Source organism: Lepidochelys olivacea, assembly GCF_965140295.1.
Source record: "Lepidochelys olivacea isolate rLepOli2 genome assembly, chromosome: 12".
In the NCBI taxonomy this organism is placed as follows: domain Eukaryota; kingdom Metazoa; phylum Chordata; order Testudines; family Cheloniidae; genus Lepidochelys; species Lepidochelys olivacea.
In genome coordinates, this window is record NC_140422.1 from 36582498 (window position 1) to 36600856 (window position 18359).

General features: G+C 59.6%; 1 protein-coding gene across 2 annotated transcripts in view; it reads right to left on the minus strand.

Annotated features, from left to right (window-relative positions):
• The window catches only part of GSE1 (Gse1 coiled-coil protein), a 356147-nt gene that overhangs the window by 48046 nt on the left and 289742 nt on the right, over window positions 1-18359 (minus strand). For both annotated transcript variants that reach the window (XM_084644250.1, XM_084644249.1), the window contains exon 3: window positions 6075-6293. In XM_084644250.1, the coding sequence (XP_084500376.1) occupies window positions 6075-6293 (219 nt within the window). The remainder of the gene's footprint in view (window positions 1-6074; window positions 6294-18359) is intronic.

Below are 18359 nucleotides of genomic sequence, written 5' to 3' on the forward strand. Positions count from 1 at the left end.
GCACCCAGCAGTCGCTGGCTTCATTATGAGCAGCGCAGTTTGGCTGGTGAGCGAATGCACGGAGGAGCCTTAGGCAAAGTAAAGCTTCACTGAAGCATGGCAGCTCAGCAGCCGAGGTGGGGGAAGGCCGGCACCTCCCCTCCGCGTTCTCGTCCCGCGTTCTCTCGGGGCACAGCAAACGAGATGGCATGTGGATCACTCCATCTGAACGGATGGAGTTTAAACTGCCCCCTCCAGACACCATGCCGAGGAAAGACATTAGCCCGGGAAGCAGTGGGGAGAGCAGGCCGTCGTCTGGCGAAAAACACGAGGGAGGTCTCCGGGGGGGGGGGGGCGGGGGTCAGAGAAGGAGAGGAGTGAGACTGGGCCGCAGACCACGGCTTCGAAGGTGGTTAGAAAACCCAGGGCCAAGAGCGCAGTGCCGGGTCGGCTCTGCAGATCAGTCAGCAGGCGTCTGGGCAATACGGGCTGCCACTCCATGCCAAGGATCAGTTAGCACCACAAAGAACCGGAGCGGCCAGAGAGAATCAAACCAGTGGCTCCGGGTTATCAGAATGAGACGGGGAAAACAGGGGCCATGTAACCGGCCTGCAGTGACGGTGAGAGCATGCGTGTGTGTGCACCAGGCTCCTCCCACCCCTGCCCCCAGTTGCTGTGACTGCAAGAGAGCCCACAAGTGGGTACGGGGTGGCTGGATCTCCCCTGACCCTGCCCACGTGCTCGCTGCCATCCCGTGCCCAGTGCGGGCGACTGTGCACTCAGATCTGTGCCGGCACGGACTGATCTAGCAGCTGTGGGGTCTGAGGCTCCCCCCATGCCCACCTCCTGCCAACGCTGCCCCTGCTGCGCCTCCGACACCTCCCCCACAACCCTCCATTGGCTTCCATCCTGCCCCCTACTGCTACCCCCTCCGCTCTGCCCCCTCCCTGTGGCTGCCTCAGCTCCTTGGAGAGACTCTCACCTTCTGCCCCAGCACCTCCCTCTTCCCCGGCTCGGCCTGGCCGCTCCGGCCCTCCAGCCTCCCTGGGCAGCCGGCTCCAGCAGCATCAGGAGACCGACCATCCCCCTTCACGGGCGCCGGCAAGGCTGCTCCAATGGGTTGCGGCACATTTCCCAGGCCACAGTCCCCCCCGAGGGATGGGCGACGGCACAGACCCACGAGCTGGCTGAAGTCCCACCACCCAGGCAGAGCTCTGTCCGCGGGCCCGGGGCTGGGCACCGCAGAGAAGAGAGAGCAGCTGGGGGGCGGCACAGGGAGGGGACAGTCAACGGCCTGGCAGGGGGCCCGCTAAGGGCTCTCGCTAAAGGGCTGAGAGGTCTGTCAGTGGGCACAGCAGCAGCATCAGTCAGTGTGTGGGTCAGCAGGAGGTGCCCCTATTCCGCACTGCCCAGGGTACTGCAAAATGCCACTACCTGTCTCTGCAGGGTCCTTCGCCTGCCAGCCCCGACTCTAGGCCACGGCTAAGCCCACCGATAAGCCCGGCCTCTCCAGCTCCCTGGGAAGCAGCCACCCATGGCCAGGCCACCCCGAGCACATCACTCAGGGCGTTTGGCCTCCCGTGCAGGGGATGCAGCCTGACAGGTGGCTTTCCCCCGCACGCTCACCGTCCCTGGCCTGAGTTCCAAGCCGCTCAGGACATGGAATGCATGGGGAAGCCAGCCCTAGATTTGTGCCTGGGGGCCATTGACAGGCACCCCAGACGGGCCTGGGGTTTAGTGCCACCTGGACCTGGGGGACACAAGACATCACTGAGCTTTATTCCCAGGATTCTGACCCTGTCCCATAGGGAGGGACCTGGCCCCATCACCCCAACCCCAGCTATGTGAACTGCTCCCCTTTGGGACTTGCCCCAGGCCCTACAAACAATATAAACTCCCTACACCTGCAAGGGGCAGCGCGATCCCCATGTGATCCCGTACCCACCATCTGCTGATCACAGCATGAGCACGGCTCTCAGGTGCACCCGCACCCCAGGCCTCTCTCACACAGACTGGCCACAGGTGCAGACCAAGGCAGTACTGGGCCCATGCACCCCCCAGCATTTGCATGTGCAAAGCGGGGACCTGTATCTACAGATGCACCTTGCTGGAGGGGGAGACAAGAAAATGCATCAGCAAATTGGGGAGCTCTTGGTGAGTTTGGCCTGTGGCTCCACCCTATGGAGATCGACACTTTTTCAAAGCTGTTCCTCAGAGTCCCACAACCCTGAGCATCTGCGCCTGAGTTTTGTGCGTGTTGCCGCCAGCTGCTCCCTGAGCTGAGAATTAGCCAGAGGGATACAAGGAGCAGGATCGGGGTCGGGAGTTAGCAGTGGGCAAGTCTGCTCCGTGCATGCAACATCTGGGCTATGGAGGCCCGGCCCAAAGAGACAGGGGAAGAGATGCAGCCCCTTGGGGAGTGGATCCCGGGTTGATTCTGTGCAGGGGACTGATGGATGCTTCGTGCTAATTCTACCCATCACCCGCAAGAGAAAAACACCCACTGAGGATTTAAGAAGGAGGGTGAGATGGAAACGGCTCTGCTCCTGCCGCAGATCCGCTCCTCACTAGCCAGAGCGGGAGGAGAAGACCCTCGTGGCTAGCTCCCTGTCCTGCCCTCGTGGCTGCCTTCTGGGCACAGGGCACTTGTGGATCAGTGCTGATCCCAGGCCAGGCACTTGGCAGACAGGGATGTGGTCTTGGAGCTGATGGGCCTGCACTCTAGCCAGGCCCCGGGCAAACGCAGCAGAGGGAGCAGGCTGTATGGCAGTTTGGGCAGAGTAGGAGCCACTCCTTGGGGAGAAGGGCAGGGGAGGAGGAGTGCTTCTCGGAAGAGGGCTGGAGGGGACAGCAGAGGCGTAGGGTACTTCCCCATAATCCACCCTTGTGAATGTTACAAGGGTGTCTCCTGGGTCCCCACCTCTGGATCCACGCTGCTGCTTACTGGGAACCCCAGACAGGCCAGGCCCAACCCCCTGGATCCAAACACTTGCTGGCCAATCTGACCTGTTCTGAAACCCGCAGCTGGGCACCCTCAGGAATGGACTGCACCGATGGCTGGACCCCAGCAGGGAAGCCAGAAGCAGCTTCTGACCCAAATCTAAGGCCCGTCGGTGCTGTACGGAACTTGTGGGAGGAAGGCACATCCCTGGGCACCTGCACCTTGCACGGGAAGAGCTAACAGCAGGGGCCAGCTCTGTACCAGCCAGCCAGGGGATGGCTGCCCAGCGGGGGTGCGGGGTGAGCCCCAGCCCTTGCCCAGAGCTCAGTGACACAGGTCGTGCTGCCCCCCAGCACACCCCCTCCGAACCCCGCGTGTCACAGCGAGGGAACAGCTCCGAGGGCCATGGGAGCCTGTCCTACCAACCCCAGGCAGCGAGCGCCGGCTTAGCCCCACCACCGTGAGGCTCAGCACTGCCCCCTGATGGCGCCTGGGCAGCTCCTTCCGCGACAATTCAATGAGGTCAGGGGGGAAAAAACACCCGCTGCCAGCTCCCCCGCCCTGCCGAGCGAGAGGCGCCTGCCAGACAGTTGATGTGACAGGTTTAGGGCTGGCCGGATTTATGGAGCGCTTCGGCTGCGGGAGAAACAGGCTGGCACGGAGACAAGCAAACAGGACCCAGCATCAGCTGCCGCGGGCTGGGCTGGCGCGAGAGGCCAGCACCAGGGCCCAGGAAGGGACGGAGGCAGAGGGACAGGGCGGCGGCTGGGGCTTGGCCGACATGGCAAGGTTGGTCCGGCGTCGCTGTTGGGGAGGAGTGCGGAAAAGCTGCCACCCCCAGCCCGACAGAGCTGTGCAGGCAGCGCCCCCGGGCAGAGCGGGGAGCCTGGCACAAAAGCCCATTTGCCCGTCTAGCTTATTCCGCTCAGGCAGGTGGGTTAAGCTCTGGCCAATATAAGCTGCATTTCCAGGGGGGCAAAGCTCTTCCAGCCAAGCCTCCAGGGTCGGCAAGGCAAGGCGGCCTCAGAGGCCCTGATGGGGGAGGGGATGGGGCACAACCTCCCGCAGCCCTTGAACAGCTTCCTGGCCCGGCTGCAGCCCACAGCCTTCAAACCCAGCTGTGGGCTCGGTGCAGGGAGCTGGCAGGACGGAGGCTCCGCAGCGCATGTCCATCCGTGCCATGGAGTGCCGCACGGCTTGCCGGAGGCCCCCGTTCCACCCCACAGGTGCTGGGCACTGCGCCCTGGCGACGGAAAGCCACATGGAGGCCCAGCCAGAAGAGAGGGGGTGGGCAGCGGGGCTGGGGACAGCAGGAGGGGAGGGCTCTGGTTTACGCTGGCTGCTCTATACAGCAGATGCTGCTTTCAGAGCTGAGCTTCCCGCAGAGCAGAATCATCTGTGTGTGGCGAGCGATCAGTAACGGCAGCCACAGCTCTCCCTGCACCTTGTCCTCACAGCTGGGATCAGAGCGCAACCAGCCAGAGCCCAAGGGCACAGACCCCCAGGGCACAGAGCTGGGCTCTGCAGCTGTCCTGGCCTCCCGCTGGATCTGGGTTAATATTGGGAAGGGGCTTTAAGGGGGGGGGCAGGTAACAGGGTGTCAGAGCGGGCCTTGGACTGGCTTTGAATAATGGGGACGCGTCCAGAGGCTAGGGTGATGGGCAGTAACTCCTTTCTCTACAACTGTATTGCTGGCCTTGCAGGATCTGTGGATCCCTTTGCACCGGCCTCCTGTGCCCAGAGCATCGTGCCCTTGCCCTGCCGTAGTCCTGAGGGAGCACAGGGCTCCCTGTCCCAAAGACACAGACAGACGCTGCACTCAGACGCAGGGCCTGATCCTGAGCACCCGCAGCCCTGGCTCCTGCAGCCTGCTGGGCTCCCACTCCCAGGCTGTCACCCCACTGGTCTGCACAGGCACTGCCAAGCAGACCATCCAGACCTGGCTCGCACGAAACCACGGCCCTGAGCCCCTGAGAGATCACAGCAGCGGGGCTGTTAGCCCCGGCAAGTAACGTTCTGACCACCCAGTATCCCCCTGCAGCTTCAGTGAGACAAACGCTTCTTCCCTCCTTGTCCCAAACTACTGCACAGAGCACAGCTGCCCACTGTTAAACAGCTGCCGCAACCCGGCCCCGAGGCGGCTGCATCTCAGCACTGGGTAGGTGATCCCTGGACAAACGGTTGCCAACCCCCACCCCTGTAGCAGCTGCATCTCAGCACTGGGTGGGCAACCCCCGTATAGAAAACTGCTGTATTTCATCCTAGAGGTGACTGCATGGGGGTGAGGGAATCCTTGTGCAACATCAGCTGTGTTCCGCCCCAGAGGTGGCTGCATTTCAGTACCGGGTAAGTGACCCTTACATACAGAGCTGTTACATTCCACCCCAGAGAAGGCTGCATTTCAGCACAGGGTGACATGATCCCTGTATATCCGAGCCTCACTGTGGGGCACTGGGAGTCTTGATTCAGGTTTGTAAAGCGCTTTGCGATCGGGGCTGAAAGGTGCTCGAGAAGAGCAGAGTAACACCATCACAGCACACCATGTCTGACGTCCTCCCAAAGCGGGTGCTGTGCATAGACCTGGAGAGGGAAATCCCGGCCTGACCCCCATCGTCAATCACTCGGCTTCGTCCTGAAGCCTGGGGTTCCTTGGGTGAGCTGCTGCGAGTACCTGGGGTCAGCTCCGGCCTCAGGCTAGTATCGCAGGTTTGTTCTGAGCAGGGCTGGGCGAGGGGTCTGTCTCAGGCACACACCCCCCCCAGGCCACAAGTGCCAACTTTTGTTGGTGCTGGTGGGTGCTCGCACCCCCCCACCCCTGGCCCCGCCCTGACTCCGCCCCCTCCCTGCCCCTATTGGACCCCTCCCCAAATCCCCCCCCAGCCCTGCCTCTTCCCCGAGTGCGCCATGTTCCTCCTCCTCCTCCCCCCTCCCAGCTGTTTCACGGCGCAAGCGCTGGGAGGGACGGGGGAGAAGCAGGATGCGGTGGCGTGCGCAGGGGAGGCGGCGGAGGTGAGCTGGGGCAGGGGAACTGCCGGTGGGTGCAGAGCACCCACCAATTTTTCCCTGTGGGTGCTCCAGCCCCGGAGCACCCACGGAGTCGGCACCTATGCCCCAGGTGTCATTTCAAGGACCCCTCTCCCAGCTCCTTTCTTACCTCTGGGTTCCTCTGCCTGTTTGGCCAGTTTGCGCAGGGCAGCAGCGAAGCTGGAGGAAGGCGCTGACTGGACTGACAAGGAGCTGTTGGCCGCCGGGCTGCCATTGGGCACAAGGGAGCCATTGAGAGGAGAAGGGGTCAGGGGGCTGACGGTGGCCGTGGTCCGGGTCGCGGTGGAGAGCATTCCTAGTGAAGGTGACTTTGGCTCATGGCTCATGCCTGAAACAACGAAAAGAACAATCCAGATCACCGGGAGAGCAGGCGCTCGAGTCAAGCGAGAGTCGCTACCGCACGCAGGGACAGAGGCCGGGGGCAGACGACAGCAGTCAGCAGCCTGGCACGGCAGCCAAGCATGACACCAGCCCCCGGGCAGCCACCCACCCCTGGCACCCATGCAGGGCTTGCCAGCCGCAGATCTCAAAGCGCTCTGTAAAGGCAGCACCCCCATTTACTGAGGGGGAGACAAGGGACAGGGAAGGGGACACGACTGCCCTAAAGTTGCCCACAAAATTGAAGCCAAGTCTCCCAGCTCCCTGGTCACCAGTCACAGCTGCCCAATGCCCAGCAAGGCTAGCCCTGGGCGGTAGTGGGGGAACGGGTGTCTCTCTTAAGGGAGCTGCCCAGGCCCACGCCCGGCGGTTGCCCAGCAGGGCTGGGAGCCTCCTCTCTCTCCTGGCCTCGGCTGCAGATGCCCCCGCTTGCACCCCCAAACTTGGATCAGCCGAAGGGGGCAACCAAGTACAACCACCAAAGCTCACCATCCACCCAGGCCATCTGCCTCCCCAGTCTCTCTGGGTGCTACACGGCGCTCCCACTCCAGCATCTGAGCATCTCCCACTTGAGTTACCCTCCCAACACACCTCTCCAGAGGGGCACAATGCCCCCATCTGACAGAGACGACGGGCCCGAGGCCCAGAGCTCGTGAGGTTTCTAACTTCCCTGGGAACCTAGGGAAAGTGACTCAGCCAAGGAACCTGTGGTGGGGCCAGGAATTGAACCCAGACCCCACCCCAATCCCGCTTGAGTGCTCCAGCCACTGGACCATCCTTTCCACTCACACAGAACTGTATCAAAGACTTCATACGTCAACAGCATCCCAGCTCCAAAAGGAGCCCGCCTGCCACTTCAATACCGACACAAGCCCAGCTGACCCAGTGCGTTACGAGTGCCTGACCCTTCCCTTACGCTGCAGATCCCCAGGAGGAGACTGCCTTATGAACGAGCCCATCTGGGGGATGTCGCGGGCAGCCTTGCGAGGGGAAGGGGGAAGAGGCAGAAACTGATGCCAGCCAGGTGCCGAAGAAAGCAACAGGAAAGGCAGCGGCGGGCGGACGACAGAGGCCAGATCCCAGACACGGACATCTCAGAAGAAGGCCTGATCTGCTAGAACAGGAGCTGTTGGACTTTCAGTCCTTTTCCCGAAATCCAACGGGAGGGAAGGGAATCAGAGACAACAAAAATAGTGAATCTAAGCTCTGATTTCGCCATCCCACCGGGACTCATGAGATCGGACACTGAGCAAGCAACTGGGCTTCCCCCTTCGGCTCCGCGAGAAAGGGGGGAGGAGGAGAGAAATAGACTGAGGATTTCAGCTGAAGGCGAGAAAGTCTTTGAAACCCTCCCGCCCGACGAGCCCAACCGCCCCTGGCCTGTGGAGTTGCACGGCGCTGGGTGCACAAAGCATGGCCCCTTCTCCCATCCCCGCCTCCAAAACACAGCCCCCATGAAAGAGGCAGGCCCAGAACAATGAATCAAACGCCCGGCCCCCAGGTCAGCCGGGCCCCTTCCCTGCAAAGGAGAAAGTAGAGAATCAAAGAGCTTACAGAGCGCAGGCTGGCAGGTGACTCCCGGCTTCCGTCAGCTGGGGGTTGCGGGGCACGGGGGCTTTGGGTTTAATTTCTGCAGCCCGCGAAGGATTATAAAAGAGAGCGGCGCTCAGGGAAACCCCATTCTTCCCAGCGAGCGCTTGGAGCTTATCGAACAAAGCAGCAGCTCACAGACACTGTTCCCCACAGAAAACAGGCTGACACTCTCGGGCGAACAGCTGCCGCGAAGTCACATGGCCCCAGCTGATCTGTAATATCCAGGGCCGCTTTTAGATAACAGTGGTGTTTTGTCAGCGCGGCGCCCAGCAGCAGGCCCTATTGAGCGCGTCTGAAGCAGCACTGATCCAGGCGTTTGACCCCTCCGTGTCCTCCGCTCTGTTGCTAAAGGCAGAAGAGGGAGAGACAGGGAGAAAGCAGCCAGGAGCGGGCTGAGCCGCTGCGCTCACCCCTGAGTCTGGGAGGGCTGAGCAAAAATTAGCCCGAGCTGTACCGCCGATTGCTCAGCCAGACGCAGGGGCTGGGGGCCCTCAGCCGGGGCCTCGCAGCTGCCGCTCGCTCGGGAGCAGCGCACGGGGAGAGGTCGCTCCAGGGGGCTGGCTGGCTGTCCCCCTGCACTGACACCCTGCGAGCTGGGAGTCCACCGCCTGCCCCCATCATCCTGCTTCGGGCTTCTCGCTCCGCTGAGAATGAATGGACTCAAATACAGCACAGGAAAGAGGGAGGGCCACGGCTGCCAGGCAGTTCTGCCAATGCCCCTCAGTCCCGACCTGCAGCCCCTGCTAGTCCAGCCCTGGGCTCCCCCAGTACCCACAGAGCTCTGCCAATGCCCCTCAATCCCAACCCACAGCCCCTGTACCATCCCAGGTCTGGGCAGAAATTGCCGATCAGGCTTCACATGGTCTAAGAATTGTTTTGTGGCAGAACAAACATCCCCTCACACTCACTGCCCCCGCACCCCAAGCCAGGTGGGAATCCAGGGTTATGGGGGTGAGGGGCCTGTGACCATTGCAGAGAGGACGGGAACACTGACAGGCAGGGGCATTTTTCTGAAGTCCCGCCCCACTGGGCCCTTCCCAGCCCTGCACCAGCAACACCAAACCACCCCTTTCACTGAGCACTGCCCCACACCCCACGCCGGGTCCCTCTGCACCTCGGCACTAGCCGTGCATCGCCAGGAACGGGCGCGCCGGTCACACCAACCAGCAACTCATCAGCACCTGCGACTGCTTCTCCTTCCTGTGTCCCCGTCACCTGCACCAGTGGGGGGCTGGGCCCTCATCCCCAGCCCACGGCCGCCCTCGCCTGCCCAAGGCACCATCTCCAGCCACGTGGCACAACCCTCCCCTGCTGCAGAGCAGCCACCAGACACCCCAGGTCCCAGAGACAGGGCGGAGCCATGCAACCCCTGCAGCCAGGACATGCCACCATCACCCGCCCTCCCTTCCGGCCAGGAGAACATTCCTAGCCCGTGGGGCCACCCCTGCGCTGCAGTGTCACCTGAGGACACTGGGGCCCACGTGGCCCATGCTGACCTTCCTCCGGCCCACTTGCCGCTGCATGAGTCTCAGGGAGTGATGCTCTGATTTGCTTTGTGACCCAGCGCCTCCCCCCGCACCGCCATTTGCTTTGTGACCCGCCTCCCGCACCCCCTGCTTAGCACTTGGGGCAGGGCTTGGCTCACCTGCCAGCAACAGGGCACCAGGACGATCTGCAAGGGGAAGACAGCCGGGGTAACTGGGTGAGCTCAGAGCCAGGCAGGCTCTTGCCAGCTTGTGCCAGGCCCCGTTTGCCAAGGAAAGGGCAGGGCCAGGGCATAGATTCTGCTGCCTGGCACCCAAGGGATGATCCATCAGAGCCGCCCACGAACGCTCTTCACTGCAGTCAGACCTGCTCTGCTGGCTGCTCTCGCGGGCCGTAGCTCCAGCCAGAGCTCTGGGTTCAAACGGGGCTGTGGGGTGTTACCGCGGCACCTGACAGAACTGGTTTGTTGCAGGACTCCCTGGGGGAAGTTCTCTGGCCCTTCTGGGGCTGGGCAGGGATCAGACTAGACAGTCAGAATGACACCCCTGACGGGAGGCTGGCCAGGGGCTCCAAGAGCCTACACTCAGAACAGGCCAGAGAGCACCGGAAAGCCCACATCAGGGCAGTGTGTGTCGCCTCACAACAACCTCCTCTGGGCTCTCTGCCCCACGCCGCTGTCCCTGCATCGGGGGCACCCACAGGGAAGCTGTGTGTCTGCCTCTCCTGGGCATGGAGATGGCCAAGCAGGAGAGAGCTCCCCCAAAATCACCTCAATCCACAGCTCCCACATCATCCCCCTGCCCTGGCAACTTCCATGGGACTTCTCCAACCTGGGAATCTTCCACACAGAGCAGGGACCCCTTGCCCGGCTCCCATCTGCTGTGGCCACTGGAGGCCCAGCCAGAGCTCTGCCGCAGAGGGGCTGGGCGCGAAGGGGGCCAGGTGGCAGTGAGGGCTCAAAGGGTGGGTGGCTGCACTTTGTCCCAGCTGCCTGGCACTGCCTCACCCCTTGGCCCAGCTCCGGGGTTGAGCTGTCTCCATCTGCGGAAGGCCCCATCTAATCAAGCCTCTCGGGCGCCAGGCTCTGGGGGATACAGCCCAACCGATGGGACCAGGGAGCCCAGAGAACCCGGCAGCTCCAGACCCAGGGTGGGAATGGGAGCCGGGCCCAGCCTCTTAGCATGTTCCCCACGCAGTCTTGGCAAGGCCTGGCTCTGCGCCTTTCCCCACTCGTTGCAATCCCCAGATGGCACCTCAGGCTCCCCCGCGGGCGGGCTGTCTGAGCTGGAAGGGCCTGTCTCCACTACCGCCTGCCTGAAGCCTGGTTTCGTTTTGCAGCTGGGCCTGGGCTATCACCTAAGGCGCTAGCAGGCTCCGTAAAGGAAACCCTGGAGCTTGTGCCATTCTGCCCTTCTCTGCGCCGGACAGCGGGCTAGTTCTTCACCCAGGCTTCTCTCCTCAGAAATCTCCGGCACAGCAAACTGGGCTGCCCTTGGCAAGCAGCCCGCACGTCGTGGGCTGAGGGGACAGGGAGCGATCTTTAGCCAAGACTTCCTTTCTCCAGCGTGCTCACTGACCACTGGAGCAAGATGTGTGTCTCGGGCCAAGCACTCAGGCGCAGTGCTAAACCGACGGCCGCCCAGGTCACCACAGACTCTCCCCAGCTGGACAGGAGGCGAATTTCTAATGTAAAAACCACACAAACACCCTTTCCAGCCTCCTTTCCTCCCCACCCACCCCCCTGTCCTCTGCAGCTCTTCACTGCCCCATGTGACGGAGCCCTACTGCAGTGAGAAAACAACTGCACCCGAGCAGGTCTCCCGGCACCATGCCCTGCACAGGGGGCCTACGTGTGCATCGAACAGGGATGCTTGAGAAGGCAAGAACTAGCGCAGGTACAGCTGCTGCACGGCTGCGGGGAGACGGGAAAGAGGCAGGGAGAAAGCCAAGCACTTGAGCAGCCCGATTCCTGGGGAAGATGGAAGGGGAGGGCGGCGGTTCTGGAGTGTCACTCAGCATTTATTAATCTTTGGCCCCGGCGGCCTCGAGAGACACCCAGCGAGCCCGAGCTCTCTGCCTCTCCCCTCGCCTCTGCCCTCATTATACAGGCATTTATTAACTTCTGCGCTCTCAGCCATTGACTGGAGTCTTGTCTACATGATCAGCTCATGTAAATTCATTATCCTAACAGCTGGGAATAAAACCCTGCCTGAGCGGGAAGGGAGCTGTCGGATGAGGGCTGTGGGGGCAGCGTGTGCCAGGCAAGGGGACTCCTGCCTTTTATTGCACCTGCTTGAGCCAGAGGGAGTGGGCGGTGGAGGAGGCAGAGGGGCTGCAGCCCTGAAATGTCTGTTCTAAACCACCATGCAGCATGTCAAGCAGCAGCTCTTTGGCGCTCTAGGCCCACGAACCCTCCCAGTACCGTCCCTTCCCTAAAGCCATCGCTCATCACCGCAGCCTATGGGGTGGCTTCACACAGAGCCAGGCTGCAGCGCCGGCAGACAGTCACCAAAGCCTGAAGCATTTAGACTCCTAACATCCATCACGAGGGGCGGGGGCGCCCGCGGGCCTGCATGGTACATGTTTGGTGGGTCCCATGCCACGGCAGACACCCCTGAGCGCATCTCAGCAGAGAAGCCCGGGCCAGCCTGCAGCCAAGCCCCCTCTCTCGGGAGCACACAGCCGCTGGCCGGGCTGTCCCGTCGCGTTTCTAATGAAGCTGCCCATCTCCAGGGCTGGCAACTTGCCCCAGCGCCCCTCCCCGGCGAGGCCACGCTCACACACAAGCTGATGGGGGAGGCACCGATCAGGACTCCCTGGCCATGGTGCTAACTCAACCCAGTCTCCGTGCCTTCTCAGGCCCAATGGGGCGAATGCCACGGACTCACCTCGGCAGGGTGCTTTGAGATCCGTGAGCATTACAGCTCCTGCTGCCACACCCCTCCTTCCTGCAAGGCACCCCAGCGATAAGGAGCCTGGATGGATTAATCAGTAACTCCCTCATTCACACACCCCCGGAGCCTTGCTACACACCAGGAGCTGGACCAGCTGTCCCAGGGCACCAGCCGATAGAAAGCAAGCCTCTTCTCCTCCAGTAAGTATGGCATCTGTATCCCGCCACACCCCCCTGCCCAATAAATGGTTCAAGAAGCATTACTAATCAGCACTCTGCCTGCCTCCTGCCGATTCCATAATTACTCCTTCCTTTCATCCCAAGCTCTGCGCAGACACCAGACCTCGGGCCTGCTGCCTCGCTGCTCTGTAATTACAAGCTAATAGCTTCAATGAATTTTCTGCTGGGGCCCAGTTCAAGCACCAATCCCGCCCCTTCCCCCTTGACGACCCCCCTTGGGGTAATTACACCCTGGAATGCCTGGCGCAGCAGGCCTCCGCATTTCCTCACAGGAGCTCACTGGCGGCCTGAATTACCTAATCACCCCGCTCGGTAATTCTTCATTACCGGAGAAGGAAATGTTTGTGAACAAATAAAGGACGCCCCAGAGCTGGGTGCACTGGGCCTTCCCCGCCCCTGCAAGCTGAGCCTCCCTGTGCCCACCCTTCCCACCCTCATCCCCGGGAGAGGGGTAAGAGGCACACAGAGCAGACATCATCCCCCTCCAGCAGGGGGCAGCAGGACAGACACACACAGAGCAGGGCTCATCCCCTCCAGCAGGGGGCAAGAGGATGGACAGACAGACAGAGAGCAGGGCTCACCCCTCCAGCTGGAGGCTGCAGGACAGACAGACAGAGAGCAGGGCTCACCCCTCCAGCTGGAGGCTGCAGGACACACATACAGCATGTGATGATCAGCTCATCTCCGCAGCCACATAATAAATTCCTTGTTGCCTTTGGCTTGTTCCAAGCTCGCTGGCAAAGCAGCAAATTCTCCAAAGAGCTGGGCAGGAAGGGATTCCCCCTGGAGGGGGAGGGAAGAAGGGCAGTAGAGCAGAGGGGGTTTAACGCCTCGGCTTTCGTCCCACAGAGGGCTTGGGGCTTGGAGGGGAGGAATGTGAGAATCCGGGGGCTGGAAGAGACTGATTTCCACGGGTCAATGTCTCGGAGGCCTCGTCCCAGCAACCTGAGCCAGGTTACACCAGGGCCAACTGCCACGACTGAGTGCAGTGCTGATGCAACTCCCCGGGGCGCGGTGACCTCCTGCACGCACGGCCCTAGGGAATCCCCTCTGAACTGGGACCTTACCCTCCACCCCTGCAATAAGGAGAATCCCCCCACACCAGTGACACAGTGAAGCACAGGAGATGCCAAAGCCCTCCCTGGAAGCCAAGCGCTGCCCGTTCATGCAAGCTGCTCTTTGTATGTCAAGGCACACGGCGACTCACTCCTCAGCAGGACACACACTGGCATGCAGTGCACACCACATCTGTGTGGAGGGGCTGGGAGCGTGCGCGCCTAGGGCTGGGCTCTTGTCTGCGTGTCCACGCGGGTGCCTGTGTACACGTGTGTGCACGTACGCACACGGGGGTCTGTTGCTGTCTATATGGGTCTGAGTTCACATGGATCAGTGTGGTCTTGGGTGTGCACACAGGGCGCATCGGCACAGCACTTGTGATGCGTAACACTGTGGGTTTTGCACACGTCCTGGCTGGCACATGCCAGTGGGTGGGGCTCACACGGTCTCATGACATCTATCCCCATGTTCAGCTGGACCCTCAGGCTTCTCTGAGCCCCTACCCTCAACCGAGTCGCAGGCTCCAGCCCTGGGGCCCTGGAGTGTCATTCTGTGTGGGGTTGGACCTAGGTCCATTTACTAATAATTTCTATGGAGATCCCAGTGCTGGGGATGGAAATGCTTCAGATCCCAGTTCGGCAGCCCTAGCACTAGCCAGCAATGTGGGCAGCACGCATCCCTGCCTAACGGCTTGCGGGAGATCCCGGGATCCGCCAGCCACTCGCCAACTTGCTTGGAGAGTGGCTGTACCCCCTAACTACACAGCATGGCCGTGGCTTCCCAACACCGGGCAGGGGAAGGGTGCTGTCCGGAGGGGTTTTCTCTGCAAAGGACACCCTGATCCTTTCAGGAGATGCCATGCAGAGGCCCTGCACTCCCCCAAGGCACGCAACACATCCATAGAGGGGCTCTGGTCTGCAGAGAAACAGGAGGGGCTGTGGCAAAGCATTTTCTGCAAGGTGTCCTTGCCTCTGCCATTCATCTCCCCTGGCCCCCGCCGTGGTCTAACAGAGCCCCGATCTGTTGCCTTCCCCAGCCCTCTCTATCACCCCAGGCTTTCCCGGAAGCACACACATCTCTGAAACCCCTAGAAAGGGCAGGAGACCCGCTGTGCAGCCAGCATTTTGCTTCTCAGCCCTTCCCACCCAAAGACCTGGTGCCCCACATTCTGGTGCAAGAAGAGAGCCACATCGCCAGCTCGACGGAGGTGCCTGCCCCATTACGAAAGAGCGGCCAGCGCACAGCATCAGTACAGGACAGACAGGTCAGGAGATCAATCCCTTTCATTGCCACCCACCCCGCCCGCAGGGGAAAGTCGGGGCTCCCTTTACAGGAACTAGGGATGACAAGGTGGGAGGATAGCTGGAGCCTGTCAAAAGGTCTCCCTCTTTCCCCACCAAGGCCAACCTCCCTCGGAATCACGAGAGCGTATCATGGAGAGCTGTTTAGGAAGGAAAAGTTTCTCTCTGGGGTTTCCCCACTTTAATTAAGGATAGTTCTGCCCCCCCTACCCCCCACCCCACCCAGCCAGCCCCAAGGCGCAGCCTGAGCCACAAGCTGCTAAAAGCAGCATCAAATATTCAAGAGAGAATTTGGTGTTAAGAACTCAGGGCGGAGCAGGCGTGGAGAGAAAGTTCCCAACTGACCCTAGGGGAGGGGAGAATTCCGCTCTGCTTAGCTCTCCCCTTCCCCCCTCCATTAACTCATCCGCAGAGATCAGCAGACAGACAAGGCACAAGACCAGCACATCTGAGCCCTCCCAGAAGATCTTAGCCAAGGGATGGAGCGGGAGGGAATCCCACCTCTGAGCCTTGTGTGGGACCTGGGGCCGCATTGTTTCCACATCACCTGTGCTTGGGGGTGTCACCTGTTCCCTAAGGTATCTGTGCCCACGCCACGCACCCCAGATATGAAGTGTAACTTCTGGGTGGCTGGTACTTAGCCCTCGTCTACATGTAAAAATGAGACTGACCTAGCAATGCCGCCTAGGGGTGTGAAAAAATCATGCTCCGAGCGTCGGAGTTAAGCTGACCTAACCTCCAGTGCAGACATGGCTCGGTCAACGGAAGAGTTCTTCCTTCAGCCTAGCCACCACCGCTCAGGGAGGCTGATTACCTGCACTGACGGAAAACCCCCCTCCGGTGGCGTAGGAAGTGGCTACGCTACCGTGCTCCGGAGGCACAGCTGCAGACAGAGTCTCAGTCAAAACCAGGGCTCCAGCCAGTACGTCAGTGCCCAGTTTCTAAACAGGTTTAGATCCAAATTTCCAAGCCAGAAGGGACCACTGTGATCACCTAGTCTGATCTCCTGCATAGCGCGGGCCAGAGCGCAACCCTGAATTAATTCCTACCTCAATCACAACAGATCTTTTAGGAGAAAACATCCAGTCTTTATTTAAAAATGTGCCAGCATGGAAGAATCTGCCACAAGCCTCTGTCAGCTGTGCCAATGGTTAGTTACCCTCATTCTTACAAATTCAAACCTTGCACCTAATCTGAATTTGGCTAGTTTCAACTTCCAGCCACTGGATCTTGTTAGACCGTGTCTGCCCAACTGCAGAGCCCATTATCAGATATTTGTAGGTACCTACAGACTGCAATCAAGTCACTCTTTCACCGTCTCTTTGTTACGCCAAACAGGTTGAGTCTATCACTAGAAGGCAGGTTTTCTAATCCTTTAATCATTCTCATGGCTCTTCTCTGAACCCTCGCCAATTTACCTTCATCTTCCCTGAACTGTGACCGCCAGAGCTGGACCCAGGATTCCAGCAGCGGCTGGACCAGTGCCAAACAGAGGTAATACCCTCTCCCCACTTCTAGCTGAGATTTCCATATACACATCCAAGGATTGGAACTGCGAGGCTACCCGATACAATCAGAGTTTTCAGCAGCTTAACTGGAAATGTGTTGTAACCAAGCTCTGAACCAGTTCTGCTACTTGGTCCCCAGCATTGCAGACAGAGTCTAAAGATCTCAAGGTCAGAGGTGTTAATACCAATGCTCTGGCCTGACTCCAACTCAGGCAATGACGTCTGGCCTACCTAAATTCCTTCCCGGCAGTTTCAACCAGTGGCCATATCCTTCTGCTCTCAGTGCCCTGGGCTGCTGCGTAACATTGCCATGCACTATGCTACAACTGCTGTTCCCCACACCAGAGGTGGCTGCATTCCAGTGGTGAGGCAACATACATCTACACTACGTTACTTGTACCAGCTCTTGCTCCTGCGTTAGTCAGCTGCAAAACTCCGTGTGCACAAGTTTGGGGCTATTCATCAGACCAGACTTATCCTGAGTCCTCTAGGTGCAGAAATTGTGGATCTGGTGTTCCCTCCCTAGGCAGGAGGTGATATGCTCTGAGGCGCTCCCGGGATCTCAGGGCGCAGACAATTTAGAGGCAGGGAATGCTCCAGGGTCGTGTACAAGTACAAAGTGGAAGCAACAGGATGAAATGAAGGAAAGGGGAATTCAAGGTGAGTATCAGGAAAATCTTGACTGATGCCTCAGGCAGTACGAGGGAAGAGGTGGCAGGTCCAGCGCTTCAGACTTTTAAATCGACACTAAGAGCAGGGGAATCCGCTGTCGGCAAATTCTGCACCAGCTGAACGACAAGTAATTCACTAGGAATTCGAGTAATTCTCTTCCATCCCCACCTACTCATTTCCGTACCATTGTTATGGAGCTGGATTTCCCTTGGCTCAGCAAGATACCCTGGGCTGGATTCTCATCTCCCACGGGCATAAATCTGGAGTAACTCTGGATTCACCGCCCTGCCAGTGAGACCAGAATCTGGCCCAGTAATTTTAACCAGGTTTTGCATCCTGATCTTCAGGATACAGCCGTCAGCCTGCCTGCTGGCCTGGTACCCACCTGTGCCACGTTACTCGGTGTGAGATGGCATCAGGAGCTCTTTGGCCCAATCCACTATTTCTGTGGTAAGAGAGGTGCTAGCGAGTGAAAGGTGCTGTTTGATCCCAGGGTTTACATGCAGCGGGAGAGATCTGGATAATGGCATCTGCTGGGGATAAATGATCCTGAGATAAATAGCAGCAGGTAGCCGAAGGATCCCACAAAACAGCACCAGGACTGGGCAGCAGCTCTACTGGGAAGACCCATTAGGAACTATATACATTAACATCTAGACTTGACAGGGCATTGATCACCCATGGATCTCAAGTTTCAGAGTAACAGCCGTATTAGTCTGTATCCACAAAAAGAAAAGGAGGACTTGTGGCACTTTAGAGACTAACAAATTTATTTCAGCATAAGCTTTTGTGAGCTACAGCTCACTTCATTGGATGCATGCAGTGGAAAATACAGGGGGGAGATTTATATACACAGAGAACATGAAACAATGGGTGTGACCATACACACTGTAAGGAGAGTGATCAGGTAAGGTGAGCTATTACCAGAAGGAGAGTACTTCTTTTCTTTTCTTTTCATGGATCTCAAAGCACTCTACCATGGAGGTCAACATGATTTGACAGGTGGGAAACGGAGTTGCAAAGAGGTGAAGGCCCCGACTCCCAGAGGTATATAGACTCCAAACTCAGTGGGAAATCAATGGGAGCGAAGTACCTACAGACCTTTGAGGATCTGTGAAGCACAGCAAGTCAGATGCCAAGTTGAGAACAGACCCCATGCCTCCCAAACGCCAGTTCTGTGCCCTGCCCCCGGGACCACACCCCCTGTCAGGTGCTTTCCAGCCATACGTGTAGGCTGTGCCCTGCCCTTTACCTCCTATAGAGGGGGA